General features: G+C 35.4%; 1 protein-coding gene across 2 annotated transcripts in view; it reads left to right on the top strand.

Annotated features, from left to right (window-relative positions):
* The window catches only part of ELAPOR2 (endosome-lysosome associated apoptosis and autophagy regulator family member 2), a 169,043-nt gene extending 152,227 nt beyond the window's left edge, over positions 1 to 16,816 (top strand). For both annotated transcript variants that reach the window (XM_079151662.1, XM_079151663.1), the window contains 3 exons: positions 954 to 1,132; positions 2,944 to 3,109; positions 15,959 to 16,816. In XM_079151662.1, the coding sequence (XP_079007788.1) occupies positions 954 to 1,132; positions 2,944 to 3,109; positions 15,959 to 16,018 (405 nt within the window). In that variant the 3' untranslated portion in view covers positions 16,019 to 16,816. The remainder of the gene's footprint in view (positions 1 to 953; positions 1,133 to 2,943; positions 3,110 to 15,958) is intronic.
* Positions 16,817 to 22,922: the final 6,106 nt, after the last annotated feature.

The following is a 22,922-nucleotide window of genomic DNA, read 5'->3' on the forward strand; positions in this document are numbered from 1 at the left end:
TCATGGCTTACAACAAAAAATGCTTATCCACGTAAGATATAAAAGTAAAAATTATGGTGTTATCCTTATGTAAAAGTGTTGATAAATGGACCATCATATGCCATAAAATTTAAGAAGACACAGTAATGCCCTGCGTCATTTAATGTCATCGGATATAATCATACAAATTGCTACTGATCAGTGTACATGTTGAACTATATAAGCAACCATGGCCTGTATTCTGATTTTTATTTTTGATCTGCTTTTTTTTTGGTCTACTTATTTAAAAAGTTGCTGGTGGAGATCTAGTATATTGCTTTTATTATTCAGTGGTTAGGTGTAATTTGCTATATGGGAAACATTGCTCTAAAGAAATTGAGTCATCTACTTTGGAAGATCAAGAGTACCTGGTGTGGGTAAGGATGACTCAGAATAATGCCCTCTTTATTTTGGCACACAACAGAAGTGTGCAGTCTGTGTGCCTATCCTCATACCAGCCAACAAGTCTGCCAGCCATGGTGCAAATACATGCCCTGGGCCTGGAGTCTGTCTCTTCTGCTTAGGGAGAGACTTGTTGGCTTAATGGGCCTACGTGGTGGGTGAGTAAAATCCCTTTCAATTAATTATATTAAACAGCATAGGTTTTCATTTAAAAACAAAATTAAGATGTCAGGGGTCATTGAAATTTGAGGCAAATGGCCTAAAAGATGTGTCCAAATGAATTAATTTTCAACATGTTAGTGAACCCTTCTGATGTGACAATTCATGTCTTTATGTGGTTTTTGCATTTGCATTTGTTATTTTGTTCACTTTCCTTCTTTATCTCTTCCTTCTCTGGAACTAAGTTTAATATTAGAGAAGAATTAGCATATTCTTCTATATGAGAATTGACCCAATAGCAAATTTATCTTTCACAATTGAATCTGAATCCTCTTTCTTCTGTCATCTGTGCTTTAATTTATTTATTTTAAAAGGAAACCTTATATGTATGGAATGAACCTAAATGGTGCATTAAAGGAATTTCTTTGCCTGAGAAAAAGTTGTCAACCTGTGAAACAGTCGACTTTTGGCTAAAAGTAGGAGCAGGCGTGGGAGCTTTCACTGCTGTTTTACTGGTGGCTCTAACTTGCTACTTCTGGAAGAAGAATCAAAAGTAAGTATCCTCATTGGCATGATCATATAAGAACTGTAGGGTGTTTCTGTTGTGAAATTATTAGACTTAATCATTAAATCCTATAGATTCTCTCAGAGATATGTTTCTTCTAGTGAAGAGGTTATAGGAAAGGTCTTTGAGAAAGCAAGCAGAAGAAATGATGGTAGGAATTTAAAGCATTCAACTTCTCTAGTAATAAGAGAAATGCAAATCAAAACCACTCTAATATTCTATCTCACCCTGATTAGAATGGCGATTATCAAGAATACAAGCAACAGGTGTTGGAGAGGATGTGGGGAAAAAGGTACACTCATACATTGCTGGTGGGGCTGCAAATTAGTGCAGCCACTCTGGAAAGCAGTGTGGAGATTCCTTAGAAAACTTGGAATGGAACCACCATTTGACCCAGCTATCCCACTCCTCAGCCTATACCCAAAGGACTTAAAATCAGCATACTACAGAGATACAGCCACATCAATGTTCATAGCTGCTCAATTCACAATAGCCAGACTGTGGAACCAACCTAGATGTCCTTCAATTGATGAATGGATAAAGAAACTGTGGTATATATATACAATGGAATATTACTCAGCCATAAAGAATAATAAAATTGTGGCATCTGCAGGCAAATGGATGAAATTGGAGAATATCATGCTAAGTGAGATAAGCCAATCTCAAAAATCCAAAGGACGAATGATCTCCCTGATCAGTGGATGATGACACATAGTGGGGGGTGGGAAAGAAGTAAGAATGGAGGAAAGAGGAACTGTGTAGAGGGAAAAGAGGGGTGGGAGGGGTGGGGGGAAGGAAAAAATAACGGAATGAGTCAAACACTATTATCCTATGTAAAAGTATGACTACACAAATGGTATGCCTTTACTTCATGTACAAACAGAGAAACAAGATGTATCCCATTTGTGTACAATAAAAATAAATAAAAAATTAAAAAATTAAAAAAAAAGAAATATTAAGGAACTTTAACAATCACTGAATTAGATTCTCTTTTTAAAAAGAAAAAGAAAATGGAGGCTCCAAGTTATCCAGGTGATTGTAACAGAGCTGAGACTGGAAGGCAGAATTTCCCTCTTAGTCTGTTTTTTGTTTTACGACATTATGCTGTCTTCTTGCCCCACTTTTAAAATTTCTTGTAGGTGGATATTTGCAAAGAAACAGACTAAGTATATAGGTAAATATCACATTTATTTACCCCACATCTCCAAGAATCTGGGATTGAATATTGATTCTAACCCCTGAATGTATATTGATCTGTTATCTTTTTCAATGATTTACATCTTAGTGGGGCTATGGGAGATCTATATTCTAACATCTAGGGTTAACTGTAATATCTGAGATGGTAAGTTAAGTGTAAATGTGTAAATGATATTGAGAGACAGTAAGTACCAACTCATTTGCCTGTTTGATATTCTCATCCTTATGAACTAAACTTTGGAAAACGTGATAGTGAATTGTCATCTACCTATTAATAAATTAAGGAAATGTATTCAGACCTCAAGACTTTTCTTTATTTTTCAAATGTTATTCATAAGCAGACACTTTAATCGATATGAAGTAAGTGGTAGAATTAACTATATTGAACTGATTCTGACATTCTGTGAAGTACTTTTATACACATGGTTGATAAAAGAGAACATATAAAGCCATGACTTTAGGTGAGGGCAATTTGTTGATAGTACAACAATAAGACAATTTAATGAGCTGCTATATAACCACCTACAGTAAGTATTAATTTATTATTGATGTAAGTGGCTACTTTATTTATTTATGTGCTTGTTTTATTTACTACCTCTTAGACTGGAGTACAAATATTCCAAATTAGTAATGACAACTAACTCAAAAGAGTGTGAACTCCCAGCTGCAGACAGTTGTGCTATAATGGAAGGAGAAGATAATGAAGAAGAAGTTGTATATTCCAATAAACAGTCTCTGCTGGGAAAACTCAAATCTTTGGCAACAAAGGTGAGAGCAGAATTTTAGCCTGGAATTACTGAGTATTTATAAATTGGGGTCATATTAGCCTAATAGCATTCAAAAAGTTCTAGTCATTCAGCATGTTTATATCTCAATGGATATGTGTCCAACAGAAATACTCTTAGAAGTTCATGATGCAAATACAAAAATATTCACTGCAGCACTGCTTTTACTGGTTAACAAAGTAGAATCAACTGTATGCACCATCAATAAGGTGTTAGATGAGAGATTTTCATATATCAAAGTAATGGAATACTGTATGTCTCTGTGACTGTTAAAAATTGAGATGTCTATGTTTATTGATAGTAGGATAGTCAGAATAAAGTAAAAACAACAAATAGACTATCATATTCCTATTAAACATTTATTTGTATTATTATTCGCATTATGAACTATTAACAGTAGCTGTTTTTTCAGAATAGGGAAATGAGAATATGTAGTCTTTGAAGTAATATCTTTTGTAATGTTTGGATTTTCACAAAGATAATGTATTATTTTATAATAAAAAAACAAAAAATTAGGTTAATAAAAGATTTCATATGTATCCATACTTTTATTTTTGTATTTATTTTACAACAAAGTTATTTTACATGGAGAAAACAGAAGTTACATAAACTGTGGAGGTGTTTAAGTTACCATATCAGATGCCATCATATTTTTCTGCCTTGAAATAACTACTGTATCCAAACAATGTGAAACCTTAAATATTATGTGAAAACACATTTTATTGATATTCTTCACCCTTGATTTACAAGATGTAAATGACCAATTTACCCACTCAAGATTGAAAATTAGAATGAAACAGAAGAAAGCAAATGCATTTCAAATGATTTTCAGGAGAACAGACAAAAGACATAAGATTACATTTATAAAGAGTATTTAGTAACTATTTCCCTTTTATTCTCCTAATTTAGGCACATGAATATAGGGGGTTATTTAAAAATATAATAAATAAGTCATTTTCCCTTTATACAAATGGTTATTTAATTTTAATTTTTATTTAGATGGGAGTTTAAGGAGGGTACTATTGCTATGAGATAATAAATATATAGCGATTGCGAAGAACTGAAAATTTTGCCATACTTGCAAACTAGCAAGTGAGTTTCATGAATACTTAAGAAGTCATAAGACTCCTGGGTAGAGACAAAAGACAGTTTAGTACTCACAGAGAGATAGTAGACAGTTTAGCATCAGTATTTACACCAGTTTCCAAAGTCCCAGTTCTCACAGGGCTGTTTGCAGAGGAAATGATAATACTTGGTTCAATTACAGGAAAGAAACCCAAAGCTTAGGGAATATGCATTTTCAGAAAGGGCAGTAAGTATGCCCATTCTTTGCCCCAACCGGAGCTATTATCTTTACTATACTTGGACAGGTAGCAAGCCTGCTCTTTGCTCTGGAAGGAGATAAAATTTTTATCTTCAAAGACTTTTTTAATATAAAGAGTCTTAAAATACAGTCTAAAACAAAAGGAAACCAGGTTTTGCTCATAAGATGTGCAGTACTGCAAGTAAACTATGGAGAATTATCTCCTAACAAAATACAAACCTTATTTCTCTACCATCTTGGCTTCTGGTAAATTTCCCCTTTAATATGGAAACTCCACCCCAAACTCTGATTAATATGACTGATGGAAGCTGTGACCAAATCTGGTCAATTTGCTTCAAACAGCTTTTAAATAAAGCTAATATCAATGGGACATCATGCAGCAAGATGAGGCCATCCTGTATTATTAACCTTGTTCATACCCACAGGATCTCAGACCTGATTAGCTGAACAAATGCCATAAACCTTTAGGATCCAGCTTAGAAAGCTAGGTGGCTTTCTCCTTGAAAAAAGAGTTGACCTTTCTACTCTTGGGTTGACCTTTCTATTCTACCTGAAACCTTTCCACTGGCACCAAGATGTTTCTACCATACGATTCAGGTGAAAGAAAGATATGGAAATTTCAAAAACTAGGAGACCCAGTATACTTCCCATTTTTGCCTACATGGACTATGTTGGGGGATTCAGTGAGCAGCATACTCAACTAAGTGGTAATTACCCTCTTGATCTGGAGTCATAACAATACAACAAGACAATCCAGGTATAATAGTCCAGGTACAACAAGATATATTAATGACTGCACAGATTTTGCCTTAGGTCATCAATGAGGAGGTATAAGGTAATTATATTCTCCATAACAATATATGGACAATGAGTTAATGTTGCCCCAAATGACTTCAATGAATGAGGTGATATAATTGATTATTTTAGTCAAAGTTAGGGACAAATTTCATACCCACTTTTCTAATTGAACAACTGCCCATAGAGTGAATGTAAATAATGTTATTTACTCATTTTGGAAAGGTTCTTACGGTTATCTAGGAGTTACATGATTTGTTTGTGATGTTTCTATAAAGATGAAAATTTGATATGACTATTCCTAAGGTACAAACCACTATATTTTTAGGACAAAAGCCAAGGTAATGCCTGGTTTCCACATAAGAAGTATAATCCTAGAGGTATGCATGCTGCCTCTGAAAGGAAAGCTATATTTCTAAGTGTTGGGGACACTCAGTGAAAGTTAGATTAGACAGGCAGCACAGGTTGACAGTGCCTGAAATATCAACCTTGCTGAATAATAAACTTCAGGGTTTTCAGTTCATCCCAAATATGTGTGTCTATTACCAATCAGAAGACTGCCTAAAGATAGTTCAACTTTTCCTGCTTTTCCATACCACAAATGGGTATCCCATTTGTCTATGTCATGTGGTGACTGAGTGAAGGTTATAGGATTAGAGGTGTCAATTGATGTTATTCTGGAGCAGAAGCTGGGTCATCCCTGCTGCATCTGATAGATTTCTTAGTGAGCTAGCTTACAAGTAATGGCAGTCAAATTGTGATTAGACCATATGGTGGGTATGACAGACCCAGAAGTCAGTTAAATTAAAGACCTTTGTAACAATTTGAGAGAGCCACATTAGGACATTTTTCTTCATAGGAAAGTGACAAGGTGGCTCTGAAAAACAGATTATTATTAGTGTAACTCTTTATTCATTCCTCTCAGTGTCTAAGGCATCTCCTTCCAAGTGCCCCATTATCAGACTGCATTTTTGTCTCTGTCCACGACCACTGTCCCATTTCAGTTGTTACAGCTTTACTTTATTTCCCCTCATCCTCCACTGACACCTAGATTTATCTTCCAGAACATTTAAGTACAAGAAGGACAAAGTCATTTTAAAATAACTGTGGAGACCCCTACTTTTTTCCATGTGGACCATGATAAGGGGACTGAGTAAGCAATATACTCTATTATTATTTGTCATTATCCTTTTGATCTAGAATCTTAAAAATTCAACAAGACAAAATAAAGGTGGTAGTTAAACTACAATTATATTTGAACCTTCAAGGCTGCTTCAGTCTGGGCTATCTCTAGAGGTTGTACCCAGGCAGTGCAGGGATTGCTATTGAATTAAATAAGGACATGTTATGCCTTGTAATGGTCAGGCAGAATCCTGGATTTTTAGAGATGGTGTATATATGTACATTACCTCTCCACTCCATGATCATTATCCATGAAGTAACCAAGAGAAGATGATCTCTTCCAGTGTGGAACCATATTCAGTGACCAAAGATATGTTGGCCTAAAGAAGGTGAAGGAGATAAGTCAGAATCTTTTGAGATAGTTTCTGAGAAGGTCATGTTAGTGGTTAATGACACTACAAGCTTTTGGATGGTAGGAAATGTGAAAGGTTTATTGAATACTTATACTCCCAACCCATTTCTGGGTGGTTTTTGAGCCAAAATATGCTTCATTGTCATTGAAATGATCATAAAGTCATACACTTTATATGGATTTGTTTCAAAGGCAAAAATGGTAAGGCTAGAGTTAACTGATTAGTGGTGAAGCACCAGCAGTAGTCCAAAAAGTGGTCAAAGGTATGATATAATCAATTACCCAAGGAAAAACTGATCAACTTTTGGCATGATTCTCAAGTCTGGTAAGCTGTGGTGACCTCTATCAAAAAAAAAAAAAAAACAAAAAAAAAAACAAATAAGAGCCCTTTTACTTTTTGCCCAATACATGATGGCAAATGTATTGGACGCATATAGGGTGGGATGATGACCTATATATAGCATTCGTGGCAGTCTGTCATGTGCAGACTTTCTCAGAAATTGATTCTATTTGATTGTTTCATAAGATAGAGACTTACTGTGGTCAGCTCAATGAGTGACATGTATGATGTGATCAGAAGCTAAGATTTATTTCCAACATCTGTGCCCTCAAAGCGGTTGACTTTAATTTGCCAGTCTGAAGTTTTCCAAGGGTCAGACAAAGCAGGCTATTTTTAATAGCTCAAGAAACAGTAAAAATATAGTTTATCAAGAGAAATATCATCCAAATCTAAGAAAATGTCATTGAGTTCTATCCACTGAAATGAGCAATCTTGTCAGTTTTGAGTTACACATATATGAGGCTGAGATGAAACATATGTAGCAGCCAGTGGACACCACTGGGTTTCAATTCAATTAAATCTACAGTGAACCAGACCCAGACATGTAGTAGTACTTTGATGAATCAAGAATTCCACTGAGCCAGCAGATTTGTTTGGAGCACTAGAATAGGGAATAAAGTTGCTTCCAAAGTGTTTGCTGCCATATTTTCATTAGAGGCTGATGCCACTGAGAACAGACCAGCTATATTCTTGAATATATGTCATTTATCTTTGAAAATCTAAACTTATTGGGCCCTTTCCACCTTGTTGTCTCACCATAAATGGGACTTATGCAAATATAGTTACAAGGTTTGCATGGGAATAATATTCAGTTTTAAATAGGGTTCAGTAACAAACTAATAGTTGATTTTCAGAAAGACTATATTTGTCATCCATGTCAAGGAGTGATGAGTTTAAAACCTGAAAGGGAGATTCTGGGATTGGATTGCTTCCCATTGCCAGAGTCTACAAATGACAAAATCATTAATCACAGAGAACTATATCACAAAGTTGATAAAGTTGTAAGATCCCAAAGGTAGAGTATGGCCCAGCTTTCAGGACTATTTATAATATATCTTGTTTGGGCCCAACTCAAAGGATGCCACTTTGTGAGTTAATTGATATAAAAAAAGCAAATAGGATACTCAAGCAAAGCCCATAGTGTCTGTAGTAGCAAAGAGTCAAGTCAGGAGCTGTACTATTTTTCCTTGACTGTTGGATAGATTCAGCATTACAAATATGCCTACACTGTCCCAAGGAACACTATCTACCAGGTCTCTGAATTCTGTGGTGATTAATCAGCATCTTCTAGTGGAAGTATGATAAGCCAGTCAGGGCTGTTGAGATGGAAGCTTCATGTTGGATACCAATAAAATAATGACCAGTTGGGTATCAGAAGGCAAGGACCTTGTGTGAAACTCTATCTCATGCAGCAGAGTTAGGAGCCCCTGGGGTGGTCTACTAGCCCTTCTCTACAAGTGACTACTTGTGATCAGGAGAATGTTATCTAGCACTTATTACATATAACCTCAAGTCCTACTGTGTGTTCATATGTAGAAGCAACGACAGTACCTTGAATAGGCAGATTTAACTCTGCCACAGGTCACATTGTTTTCCCTTCATTGATCTAAACCTTGCTCACATTCCATTATTTATATGGCCCTCTCTTCCTATAGGTTCAGGTAGGATGGTGGCTTGGTTGCCTGTTATAACAGAGTTGTATTTGAGGACCCCTTCTCAAAGGTTTTGTAGCAGGTTCAGATGGTTTTTAGTCCCTATTGGTCCCGGGAAAACTTAATCACCTTTCTCCTCCTTCTCCTTCTTCTTCTCCTCCTCCTCCTCCTCCTCCTCCTCCTCCTCCTCATCATCATCCTTTCTTCTTCTTTTCTTTCTTTCTTTCTTCTTCTCCTCCTTCTTCTTCTCCTCCTTCTTCTTCTTCTTCTTCTTCTTCTTCTTCTTCTTCTTCTTCTTCTTCTTCTTCTTCTTCCTCTTCCTCTTCCTCTTCTTCCTTCTTCCTTCTTCCTTCTTCTTCCAAAATTAGTTTTACTATAAAAGCTAAATGTTTTTACAACTCTTTCTATATTATTTATTTTTATAGTTGATTTTCTTTTTTTTTCATTGTACACAAATGGGGTACAACTGTTCGTTTCTCTGGTTGTACATGAAGTAGAGTCACACTGTGTAATCATACATGTACATAGGGTAATGATGTTTGTCTCATGCCATTATCTTTCCTTCCCCCAGCCCCTCCCCACCCCTCATTACCCTCTACACGATCCAACATACCTCCATTCTTTCCTCCCCCCCATCTCCGTTGCATATCATCATCCACTTATTGGAGAAAACATTTGACCTTTGGTTTTTTGGGATTGGCTTATATCACTTATCATGACATTCTTCAGCTCCATCCATTTACCTGCAAATGCCATAATTTTATTTCATCTTTATGACTCAATAATATTCCATTGTGTATGTATACCACAGTTTCTTTATCCATTCATCTATTGAGGGGCATCTAGGTTGGTTCCACAATCTAGCTATTGTGAATTGAGCTGCTATAAACATTGATGTGACTGCTTCACTGTAGTATGCTGACTTTAAGTCCTTTGGGTATAAACCGAGGAGTGGGATAGCTAGATCAAAAGGTGGTTCCATTCCAAGTTTTCTAAGGAATCTCCATACTGCTACCCAGAGTGGCTGCACCAATTTGCAATCCCACCAGCAATGTATGAGTGTACCTTTTTCCCCACATCCTCGCCAACACCTTGTTGCTTGTAGTCTTGATAATAGCCATTCTAATTGGGGTAAATCCATGAAATAGAAAAGGAGAGAACCCTTCCAAACTCATCCTGAGTTTGGTATCATCCTGATACCAAAACCAGACAAAGACACATCAAGGAAAGAAAACTTCAGACCAATATCCCTGATAAATATAGATGCAAAAATTCTTAACAAAATTCTGGCAAATTGCAAACAACACATATTGAAAAGATTGATCAAGTGGGTTTCAGCCCAGGAATGCAAGGTTGGTTCAAAATTTGGAAATCAATAAATGTAATTCACAACATCAGCAGACTAAAATTAAGAATCGTATGATTATTTCAATAGAAGCAGAAAAAGCATTTGATAAAATGCAGCACCCCTTCATTCTCAAAACACTAGAAAAAATAGGATAGTAGGAACATACCTCAACATTGTAAAGTCTATGCTAAGCCCATGGCCAACATCATTCTAAATGGAGAAAAACTGAAAGCATTCCTCCTAAAAACTGAAACTAGACAGGGATGCCCTCTTTGACCACTTCTATTCAACATCATCCTGAAGCTCTAGCCAGAGCAATTAGACAGACCAAAGAAATTAAAGGGATACCAATAGGAAAAGAAGAACTCAAACTATCACTATTTGCTGACAACATGATTCTATATTTAGAGGATCCAAAAAATTCCACCAGAAAACTTGTAGAACTAATAAATGAATTCAGCAAAGTAGCAGAATATAAAATCAAAACTCACAAATCTAATGTATTTCTATTCATAAGTGATGAATCCTCTGAAGGAGAAATTAGGAAAACTACCCCCTTCACAATAACCTAAAAAAAATAATACTAATCAGTCTAACAAAAGAGGTGAAAAAATTTTACAATGAAACTACAGAACACTGAAGAAAGAAATTAAAGAAAATCTTAGAAGATGGAAAGATCTTCCATGTCTTGGATAGGCAGAATTAATATTGTCAAAATGACCATACTACCAAAAGTGCTATACAGATTCAATGCAATTCCAATTAAAATCCCAGAAATAGAGAAAGCAGTCATGAAATTCATTTGGAAGAATAAGAGACCCAGAATAGCCAAAGCAATCCTTAGCAGGAAGAGTGAAGCAGGAGGTATCAGAATATCAGAACTTAAACTATACTATAGAGCCATAGTAACAAAAAAGACATGGTATTGGCACCAAAATAGACAGGTAGACCAGTGGTACAGAATACAGGATGCAGAGACAAACCCACATGAATATAGTTATCTCATACTGGATAAAGTTGCCCAAAACATACAATGGAGAAAAGATAGCCTCTTCAACAAATGGTACTGGGAAAAATGGAAATCATTATGCAACAAAATGAAATTAAATCCCTATCTCTCACCTTGTACAAAACTCAACTCAAAATGGATCAATGAATTAGACCAGAGACCCTGCACCAAAACAAAGAAAAAATAGGCCCAAATCTTCATCATGTCAGCTTAGGACCAGACTTCCTTAACAAGACTCCCAAAGCACAATAAATAAAGGCAGGAATCAACAAATGGGAAGGATTCAACTAAAAAGTCTTTTCTCAGCAAAGAAGACAATCAGCAATGTGAAGAGAGAGCCTATAGAGTGGGAGAAAATCTTTACCACACACACTTCAGATAGAGCAGTAATCTCCAGAATTTATAAGGAATTCAAAAAACTGTACACCCAAAATACAAATAACTCAATCAATAAATGGTCTAAGGAACTGACCAGACACTTCACAGAAGAAAATATACAAGGGATTAAGAGATATATGAAAAATGTTCAACATCTCTAGTAATGAGACAAATACAAATCAAAACTACCTTAAAATTTTCATCTCACCCCAATTAGAATGGTTATTATCAAGAATACCTTTCTTCTTAAAGCAGCTGAGATAAGAATGGATGGGGAGAGAGTGATTCAGTGTAAAGAGAAAGAAAATCGTTGTGACAGCAGATAAGATTTTTGTTTTTGAGAAGCACATCAACTGCTTATGAACTAAACAGCCAATGGTTTTTGTCTACCTAGAGTTTTATGTTACAGTTATTATTATTGACATCATCTAGTTCAGCTTTGGCATCCCTTGACTCAGAAACCACATCAAGATTGATTTCAGGGTGAGGCTAGAGGTTTTATGTCCTTTTATCGATATGAACTTGGCTCATATATAGGAAACTTTTTAAAAAAAGAATGCATCCTAATCCAGAATATTTCTTGCTGTGTTGCTATACATCTAAGTTAATGCTTGCTTTTAACAAAGGATAGGAGAAATCTCCAGGGTGGAACTGACCATACAAATTTATCTAGTTTCTTTTGGGTAGTGGTCTTCTTTCACCTTATAAACCCTATTTGTGGCTATAAGAGTCCAAATACTAGTCAGTGTCTCACAGAGTATTCCTATAGAAATTAGTCTCAGTGAAACCTCTCAGAGAAAATAAAGCTCTGTAATTATAGTTAGGAACCACTCCAAATCTCTGGGTCCTTTATCTTTCACTTTTAGTTTATCTATGGTTGGCTTGACAAATGGTGAGAGGTGCTGATATCCAAGATGGCCCAGTTGTTCCCATTCTTACTTAACACTCATTAAGTCCTGACACCATCTCCAAGGTGGACTAAACAAAATTCTAACAATTCTCCAGTTAATGTTAAAGTAATGTATAAATTTTAAAGTAATTTCTCATATTACATACTTCCTCTGTTGTTATAGTATGACAAAGCATTGAAAGCTTGAAAGTGTTCTTGGAAAACAATCACAGGAGATAAGATGAAGGATAGAGGTTTTTCCTCTAAGAAAGTTTGATGTGTCACACCTTATTTTGAATAGCAATTTTAGCATAATAATCTTTCTTTTTTTACTCTTTAAAATTAGATTTTAGCTATTACATAAAAGTTGAAAAAATTTTTAGAACCTATCATCTAAATTTTACTATACTTGCTTTGTTATATATGTATCCATTTGTCCATCCCATTATTCATTTATCAGTCTCCCTACTTTTTTTTTGTTTGTTTGTTTCAGTGTAAGTTGCAGATTTTGATATATTTCACCCCCAACACTTCAGGATACATATCATTGATTAGAATTCAGTATTTTAAGATTTCTTTATGGAAAAATGCACATATCACAGTATATATATAATTTGATTAATTTTGAGAATATATATGCCTGTATAAGTAAAAATCCTACCAAGATGTGAAATATGAACATCCCCCGAAAGTAACCTTGTGTCCTTTTGCATGCAGTTAATCCCTTTCTTCCAAAGAAAATTACTGTAACTGTCTTTGAAACCATAGATTAGCTTTGTCTGTTTTAGAGCCTCATATAATTATAGTTACACAGTACATAGTATTTTGTATAACTTTTCTTTCACTCTAAAAGATGTTTTTGAGATTCATCCACCTTATTCTATTAATCAGTAGTGTATTTCTCTTTATGCAGGAATAGTAATCTATTGTATGGATGTACTAAAAATTTTTTTGTTCTGTTAATGAATACCTGTGTTATTTCCAGTGTTTCACTATGAATAAAGTTGTGAATATCATTGTAGAAGTCTTATTATGTGTTACATTTTTAATGCATGATTTCAGAAAGCAAAAATGTGAGTTTTTAAAACTACTGCATCATGTAGGATTTATCTTATACTTGCTTTATCTCATATATTCTTATTCATGTTCTAAAGTTCATACCTTACTTCATAGTTCCCTAGCACTGCACTGCATACAAATATATTTACATAGGTGTTTATTTTTCTTGGTTTTCCCCAGAAATTAAAAAAAACCTTCAATTGATTTTTCAGTTGTTTCTTTTCTTTCCTTAATTCAGAATCAGTTATGAGACGCTATGAGGTGATTTGCCAGATTTGGGGAATATGAAATAGCCATAGTTTCTTATCTCAGACGCTATCTAGAATATTGTGGGAAGACACATCACCATGCATACAGAGAATCATCCAGTATGGCAAGTATAAGAGTAGGGTCTCTTGGAGCACAGGGGAGAGGGAGTGCAGTAGGGGAGGTAGTGACAGGGTAAGGAGAATTTTTGGGGAGAGGTTGGCTTTTGAATAGGCTCTTCAATTTAGAGTTTAAAAAGACCATCTTGTGTGTCATCCTTTAGTGCATGAGCAAATGGAGATCTATAAGGGTCATTTATTTGTACAAAGGAACTAGTGGAGATTAGAAGTCCACATCTCTCCAGTTCCAATGTAGTGTTTTTCCTTCTGTGATGTGGTGTTTCAATGCATTGCTATAACCACTGATTGACAATCTACCATGTGTGAAACCTTGGTCTTGCCCTGGAAATTAGAAAATGAAGGGATAGTTCCTACAATCAGGAAGTTCAACTCCATTAGTGCCACTACCTAATTATATACATGTGCACACACTCACACACTTAGATATATGCCCTATCATATTAGCAATAGGAGTAAAATCCTGTGTCAATGCAGAGAATGTGACAACTCAAGACTTTTGATCCAAACATGACTTGATGAAGGGTTTTCAAGTGTTTTACTTTATATATGACCTTGAGGATAATCAATAAGTGTTTACTTCACCTCTCCTCAGGAACATTGAGTTAAATTTTTCCTCAAAGAGTGACCACAGAAATCTCAGATTTCCTTTCTTGTTCATATCTGATACTCTAAAGTGCTTTTCTCTGATATGCCCTATCTCTCTGAGGATAGATATTTTGTTCTATTCATTTTTGTATCCCTAAAGTCTAGTCTTGTCCCACAGTGCAGTGGAGGCTTAATAAACATTTGAATTATCAATAGTTATTATAAACAATTGTTAAGACTGATAAACACAAGACTCCAGGCTAGGTCTTAGAGAACCAGGCAGCGAGAGAGACCAAGGAGTTCTACAGTCTACTCTCCCAGCAGCCTGTCCTTTCAGCAAAGCTAGGGGAGAAGCAATATGTTGGTATTTATCCTCTAATTTTCTTCTACAAGTTCTTGGACTTCTCTCCTCAAGGGAAAGCAAACACAAAGGCAGACACCCTTCCTAACAGCTACTTAGCATCTATGTCCTGTCTTTTTTTGTTTGTTTGTTTTATGCTTCCACTTTAGACACTCAGTTATTTTTACCTTGGACTTGTTGACTTCCTATTTTATTTTATTTTAAAAGGAGTCCTAGTTCTCTTGTCTTTCCATTCCGAAAGTCTTCAGAAGGCCTTCTCTGACTTTAATCATTAAGATGGGGAGAAATCTCACCTTCTATATCTCTTTTTACCCATTAAAGAAAAAGAATTTACCAGACTACATTTTTAATATATTATATGGCACCACCAGCAATGATATATTCAAATTAAAACTCTGAAGCATTACCTAATATGACTTGTTTAATATCTTTAGTAGACATGTACCCAGAAGATTTTCTTAAAACATGTCTGCATGCTTGGTGTGGTGGTGCATACCTATAATCCAAGGACTTGGGAGGCCTGAGGCAGGACAATCACAAGTTCAAGGACAGCCTAATCAATTGAGTGACACCCTGTCTCAAAATTAAAAAGAAAAATTATAAAAAAAGGACCAGTGATGTAGCTTAGTGGTAGAGTGCTCCTGAGTTTAATCCCCAGTACTGCAAACAGACAACAACAAAACTCCCCCAGAACCTGATAATAAAAAAAATCAGTGAACTCAAATGATTTCTGCCTCCTTATTTATTTCTGCTGTCTTTGTTATTTTTTCAGCCTATGTTATCCTGAGATTATTTAGTGTCTGTCAGTTCTGTTTTGCCCACAATTAGTTTGCAAGGTCATTGATTTCAGCATCAAGGTCAGGTGTGCCCTTAGGAAGGCTCTTAGTGGTTTCTTACAGGAATCACAGCTACATCTTTTGATATCTATTGCAATCATGTGTTTGTTTCTATTTTGGATTTGTCTGTCTTATCTCTTGGACATCAAAAGCACCCTTCAGGGTAGGCATGCTGTTTGTTTTATGTCTGCCACCTTACCTTAAATGTAAAATCCTAATTACAAGTGGCAGGTTCATAGATTAAGAAGATTTTTTGGAACTTTCTTTCTGGACATGATCCTAAAATATTACTGGAATTTCAATAAATTGATTTTGTTCTCATTATTTTTTTCCTAGGAAAAAGAAGACCATTTTGAATCAGTTCAATTGAAAACCTCAAGATCACCCAATATATGAAGAGACAGTGCTATAGCCTTCAGACAATGAACAAAGAAACCCGCTCTGTGGTTTTACAGGACCATATGTTAGGGTGTGTCCTCACACCTATCATGTTGGTGATCTCATGGAGGAAGGCCTTGCCACTGAAAAGAGAAGGAGGTTGAAATGTTTGATTGCCTTATCACATGGTCAAGTACCTTGCCAAACAAAGGAAAGCAAATGATTTGGGTCTCAACTGAAGATGAAACTTAACTCAGGAAGAGATTTATCTGTATATATACGTAACTGAAAACCAAGTTTAAGCCCACCAGTGCACTGCTGATGCATGCCATATAATTAATGGGTGATTTTTATTCTTTATAATGTCTACATAAAAAGCGTGCTGTGGAGGACAGATGTGAGCATAAGCCTTGTGATCTTGTTTATGTCTTGTCTTTGTTTATATTTGGGGGAAGATTTGAAAAAAAAATTTAAAGGTATAATTATTTTTCCCATTCTTTATTTTCTCAACAGACCTTAAACATATTTTCTATTTAAAAGGGTGAGCAACGAAAGATAATTTTTCTTTTTACATAGGGTATTTTCTCTTGCTTTCAGAAGCTTAAGTTATCAGTAATATTTTAGAAAGATTTAGCATGTACTTGGGTTATTTAAACCTATAATTGCCTTTGAAATTCTATCCTTGGGATTGGTAAGAAGAGCTTGACTGGAAGTTTGAAGGAACTTTAAGGAAAAAAAAAAAAAGATGGGGGAAAGAAGGCTTTGACTTTCCATTAAAATAAGCAAATAAGCAGGTATTATCATAAAAGTCAAATGGCTTAAAACAGTTTGTCTGGTGCCTGAAGAATAAAGTAAGTGGGAAAACTTGTTATTAAATTAATCGCACAGTGATGAAGAAGAAAGGGTTTGTTCCTAAGTCCAAGTAACTGTACAGAGGTTTTGGGATAATTTCATGGTCTCCAGACAATGTTACTGGGACATTTCCTTCATGTTAAAGCACCAGCGGTTATATGGTTATTTTTCTGCTGCAAGACTTTGAGAATTATGACTTTGAAGTACTTATTCCCACCCTCACCTCCATCCCCACCAAGCTAATAGGAATTCAATTTTGGAAAATGCATATAATTGTGTTCAAGATAAGAACGTGATTGTACTATAAACAGTTATGAAATAAGTAGTGTTCTTATTCAAAAGTGATCCAGAAAATTGTGATATTTCTTATGATGGATTTTTAGCCTTAGCACAACTTGGACATTATTTGTTGGAAGAAGTTTGAAGATGAATTTGACCAATTTTGTGTAAACTTTTAGAACTGAGAAACAAAGGTGGTTACTGGCCATTGATGATCTAAGGTGCTCTGGTTTGTTTCCAATAAACAATAATCTTTATAGACCTTAATCCAGATTTTTAAAAAGATTTGTATTGGCTGAGAGAGGCAGGGGTAAGGCATTTCAATGAAGTATGAGTTGTAACATTTGATATCACAGACAGTTTCTTCATTTTTGTGAAAAATGGGAGAAAATGAATAATTGTATATTTGGTGGATAAAACACTAGACCATTTGCTTTCATTAAATGAATTTTTGTTTTATGTATACCTCTCCTGTTGTGTATAGGCATAGAGGAAGTTGCCATTGTTTCATTGTTCATTGTGGGATTCAAGAGGATGTCACATTGCATAAAACTTTTTTTTTTCATTTAATTTCTTGAATCTTTGTATAAAGAAGAAATTATTTTGGCATTACTCATTTTTATCCCACTAACAGACTATTGGCATGCCTTCCCCATCTTGACAAAATTTAACCAGAAGAATGAAAATACACTTGAAATGCACACTTTCAGGAACCCTGACAAAGTTGTACAGACCGGACAGAGTCTGAAAATTTCCGCAGTCACCTGTCACCTCTCTCTTCATCTTCTGCTGTGCTCAACATGTATGTTTCAAGCCATAGAGATAATTGGGATTTGCTCCCAGGTAGCTTCTTTCTTCTCTTGTCACTGGACTAAAATCTCTGACATGTCAAAAATGCCTTAAATTTTTAATGAACTCTCTGAAAATGTAGTTGATATTGAAGAATTTATTTATTTTATTTCTAATTTTAGATATTAAGTAGATTTTGTCAGCTCACTCCCAACTTTGGAAAGGAGCTGCCTATTTCCTTTGGATTCTAGTGGCTTGTCATTTTATTTGAAGAGCTGAAGAAATATGACAGAAAGAATATTATGAGGAAAATATTCAGACCAATTCCGGTTATAAAATTAACTTTAGCTTTATGTCTGGTCTTTGCAAACAAAGCTCAGTGAAATGTTGAAAGTCATAAACTAATTATGTTTCTGTGACTTTTAATTGACATTTTTTGTTCCTTTCCCCCTAAGTGGTAAAAAAGACGTTATTTGTTATTTTCCAAAAAGGCCCAGTTTTGAGGCCTTAAATACTTCATTAAATCAACTGTCACCTATAACATCTCTTAGCATTCTGTCAAAACTATTAAAATCAATTTTCCACTGGATGAGAACATGTCTTCTATGGGTAAATTATATCATGCCATTTAATGATGTTGAGCAATTTGATGTGTGTTCATTTGATTTAAAAGACTGGATTTTATTATTATTGACTTTTCACCTCTTTGGTTACTAATAATCAGATCCTTCCTAGGATTAAAAATATTTCATATTATTTTTGTGTAGACCTTTGTCATTATTTTCTTCCCAAGGAAAAAGGTGGCTTATTGGTTATGTGGAAAACATTGCTTGGATCATCATTTACCATCTGGATCTCCAGGTCCTCAGGTGGTAGGTCATGCTCAACTGTGCTTCTTCAAGACTCATTTGGTCAACTGTCATTTAATGTCTATTGATAGAACTTCCTATAGCTCATAGTTGTTCCTAATGGGAAGCTAATGTGTACATCATTTCTCTTTTTCTCATGAAAGTAAATTTCTGGGAGGTGTTAGGATGAAAACACAACTGCATTGGCCAATTTAAAGTCAATGTATTGTTTGTATTTATGTTTTTGCATTAATTAAATGTAGAAGAGATCTTCAGAGAACTTAGATCTTCCATCTTTATTTTAGATGAATTATGAATAATATCCCATATTTATAGGCCCAAGTCTAAGTTAAGGATGCCTGAAACAAGAGTTCCTAAGGATAAGATGGGGATAGATGTTAAAAAATCTCAACACCTGAATCATTCTGTGGAAGCTAAAACAGAGGTCACCCTTTTAGTACTGACTAGAGACTCTGCTCTTATTAGATTTTATTTCTTTTGGTTTATCATATTTAGGTGAGTTCATTTTAGGATAATAAATAAAAGAATTTATAATTGATATTACTATTTCAATTGTCTAGATCAGAGGCCAGCAATTTTTCAAGGATCACACAGTACATATTTTTGGCTTTGCAGGACATGTGGTCATGTTGCAACTACTTGGCTCTACTATCACAGCATGAAAGCAGCCACAGACAGTATGTAAACATATGAGTATAATTGCACCCCAGTGAAACTTCACTCATGAATGCTGAAATTTGAGTTTCCTTTAAATGCCTTGAAATATTATTTTGATGTTTTTCTAATTATTTAAAAATATGGATACATTCTTATCTCTCAGGCTTTATAAAAGCAGGTGATAGGCTGAGTTTGGTCTATGGATTAAGGTTTGCTAACACCTCCTTTAGATTACAGCAAGCCACCATAAGCAAACTGACCAGAAAATCTGTTTGCACACAGTTGCTTTTCCCTTTGTAGGTGGTTACCATCTCTAAACTTTGTCAAGTCTTCTGAGATGTTCAAGAAGAAAATGACTTATCATCTGCCCTTACTGATTCAGTCACCTACCTAAAGTGAGATCATCTCCTGAGTCCCTCTTGCACTTCTGGGACTCCATTATGGATATTAATTGGCAAATGGTTAAACTAAAGCAAGAGAATGAGTTCAGAGAAAATTAGCAAAGTTGATTTTTAAGCCATCTCTCAATAAGGTTAATATGACATTTATTGCTCAGGTAATTGGTTTTAGAGATAATATTCAGTCTTTTATATAGATCTATTTAAAGTCACTATGTGGAAATAGGGTATATTGGTACACAGAAGCAGTTTCAGCATAGATTCTTGAGACCTAGCACCAGAGAGCATTCCCTGGTTTATTTGCATTCATTCAGGCGAGGTACACCTTAATCATCACACATTTACCAATTCTGCTGTAAGACTTGGAGAGCTACAAAAGGCATTTGGGATTTATTTAATGATTGGTGACTCAAGAAACAGATTTCCAGTTTTCTTGAACAAAGTGCCCCATTAAGGCTTTTAATTGCTGGACTTTTTTTCATCTTATTAATAACTTTCTAGAAGGAAAGTTCTATCTAAAAGAACTATGAATTCTGGTAAATTTGAATTGGAGGGGGGAATATTTTCTTTATCTGAGACAACTGATTTCAAGGACCATTAATTATATTTCAAATAAAAGAGTTAAACCAGTGAGAATTATGCAAATCTAAAATTTCTGTCATACAGCAGGATGGATAACTGCCTTATTTGTGGGTTTGGCCCCTTGTCTTTAGAGCTCTGGTTATAATCCAGTTTCTCAGCCTCTCACTTTCATGGCTTCTCCACATTCACAGCCCTTTGCAAAGCTCTGGGCCTTGAAACTATCACAGAGCGCAGGTCAATATAGCAGAGACCAGCAGAGAGAAGGTGTGGAATCAAAGGTGGAGAAAGAAAGTTCACTGGCTGAATCACTTCCTTTCTCACTATTCATTAAACTGTCCTGTGTGTGATCTACAAGCCAGTTTGCCTCACAATTCACAAACAGGAACTGGTTTGTTTTACCATGATAAACATCAATGGTCAGGAAAATCTACTGATATTTAAACTAGAGTGGACATGGAACACCTCAAAATCTGTAAACACTTAGAAAACCATGGCTAATCAAGCATATAGATAGGTTCTGATTTTTTTTTTTAATGAATGGGATATATCATTTGGTTTAGGTTCCTTAAATTTAGGAAGTTTTTCAAAGATGGATTGTTTCAATCGGTTTTATATTACAGAAGGACAAAACATTTCTGATGTGGAGGAAAAAACCCAAAATACATTTGCTTTTAATGGCTTATGTAAAAAAAAAAAAAAAAAAAAAAAAAAGAATTTATAGCACCTATTTTCCACATATATGTGTAATTTAAAAAAATTACTTTTAGGAATCACATGTTTTATGATGCACTCTCAAGTCAGAAACAAGTTTTGTAGCAAGGTAGGAGAAAACGACAGGAGCTGTCAGTTAATGTGTTTCAGTATACTGGCAGGGCATGAAATATAGTGAACATAAATAAAAGCCCAGACCTCAAAACCACGATTTTCTCATGATTTGTACACAAGCCTGATTGTCTTGTTTTAAAAGGTTGGTGATCACTTTGATTGTTGGAGGCATCAGCTGCATCTCTGCACAACCCATCTGATACTGTCTTCCACAGACTGTCACATTCCATCAGTGGATTCAGTTTATTTTCTCTCCCATCAACCTTACCTCAGCTTTATTCTGAACAGATGCTCCTTCTGAGCACACTTATCTGGCATTCCTGCCAGTTTCGGTCACAGCAGAATTCATTTTTGTCATTTAGTGGTTTTAAAACTCTTACTCAGTCTATCCCATTTACTCCCCAAATTCCAGGTTCCTGTTTGAATATGAGCATTCAGGGACTGGTGAGCACTAGTGTTTTGAGCATCCATGAGCTTTGGATTGATTGATTAGGTTGCTAATTCAAATTCATTCGGAAGGAAGAGAATTTCTAACATTTGAATCCCTTATTTCCTTCAAGGCCAGTCCTGTTGTCTTTTATGAACTTGTTCATTATTTTTGGAGGTTTCAAAAGTAGTGTCAGTGTATCTTGCTTACTTCAAGCCTTTACTGTTTAGCTTGAGGGTCCCTCATATCCTTGATTCTCCTCTGCTTTCTTCTCACTCTCTTCCTTAGTCACAGTTAACCTCATTAAAATATTTTCTAGACTTGATGCTTCTTAAATGTGGAGACTGCATCTTAGTCATTCTTCTTGTGCACTAAATAGTGGCCTCTAAAACAAATATGTCTGTAGCCCATTCCCTGGAACCTAAGAATATTAATTTATTTGGATAAAGGACCTTTGTACATGTAATTAAGAATGTCAAGATGAAAAAATCTGGATCATCTAGTTGGGCCCTAAATCCAGTGACACATGTCCTTTCAATAGACACACAGAGGACAGGATGGGGACAGAAGAGAATGTGATGTGAGGATGGAGGCAGAAATTCAAATGATGTGACCATAAGCCAAGAAAATTGGCAACCTCCAAACATTGGAAAGGGCGTGAAATGAACTCTTCTTTGTAGCCTTTGAAGGAGCACAGCCCCCTGACACTTTGATTTCAGACCTCTGGTCTCCAAAACTGTGAGAGAATAAAATTCATATTGTTTTAAGCCACATAGTTTGTGGTGATTTCTGACATTAGCCATAGGAAACTAGCATCTTCTCTATCCATGGTACCTGGTGCAGGATCTGGCAGATAGTTGTGTTGTCAGTAAATGTTCCTACATTAATTAGTGATTTGGGACTACAAGGTTGACAGAAGTAGGACAGTATTAGGAAAGAATAAGCCAGTTTTAGCTTACTCACACTTTTCCCGTTCACTTCTTTATTTAGGTAAGGACAATGTTAAAGTTTAGTGACAAGCCTGTGTGCCTGAGCATTGTTACTTGGACTTTGGGAAAACATTGAGAAATAAGATATCCTGTACTTCTATTGCCTTATTCAGCTCTGAATGATAAGAGTGATTTCCCAATGAAAAGACAAGATGCTTTCCAGTCTCTTTCCTACTAATGAAGTTTGTGTTTGGAAATGGGAGTCATCAGATTTTTCTGGCAGTTTCTATATTCAGGATGTAGGAGATCTCTCTT

The sequence above is a fragment of the Sciurus vulgaris genome (genome assembly GCF_902686455.1).
Source record: "Sciurus vulgaris genome assembly, chromosome: 8".
In the NCBI taxonomy this organism is placed as follows: Eukaryota; Metazoa; Chordata; class Mammalia; order Rodentia; family Sciuridae; genus Sciurus; species Sciurus vulgaris.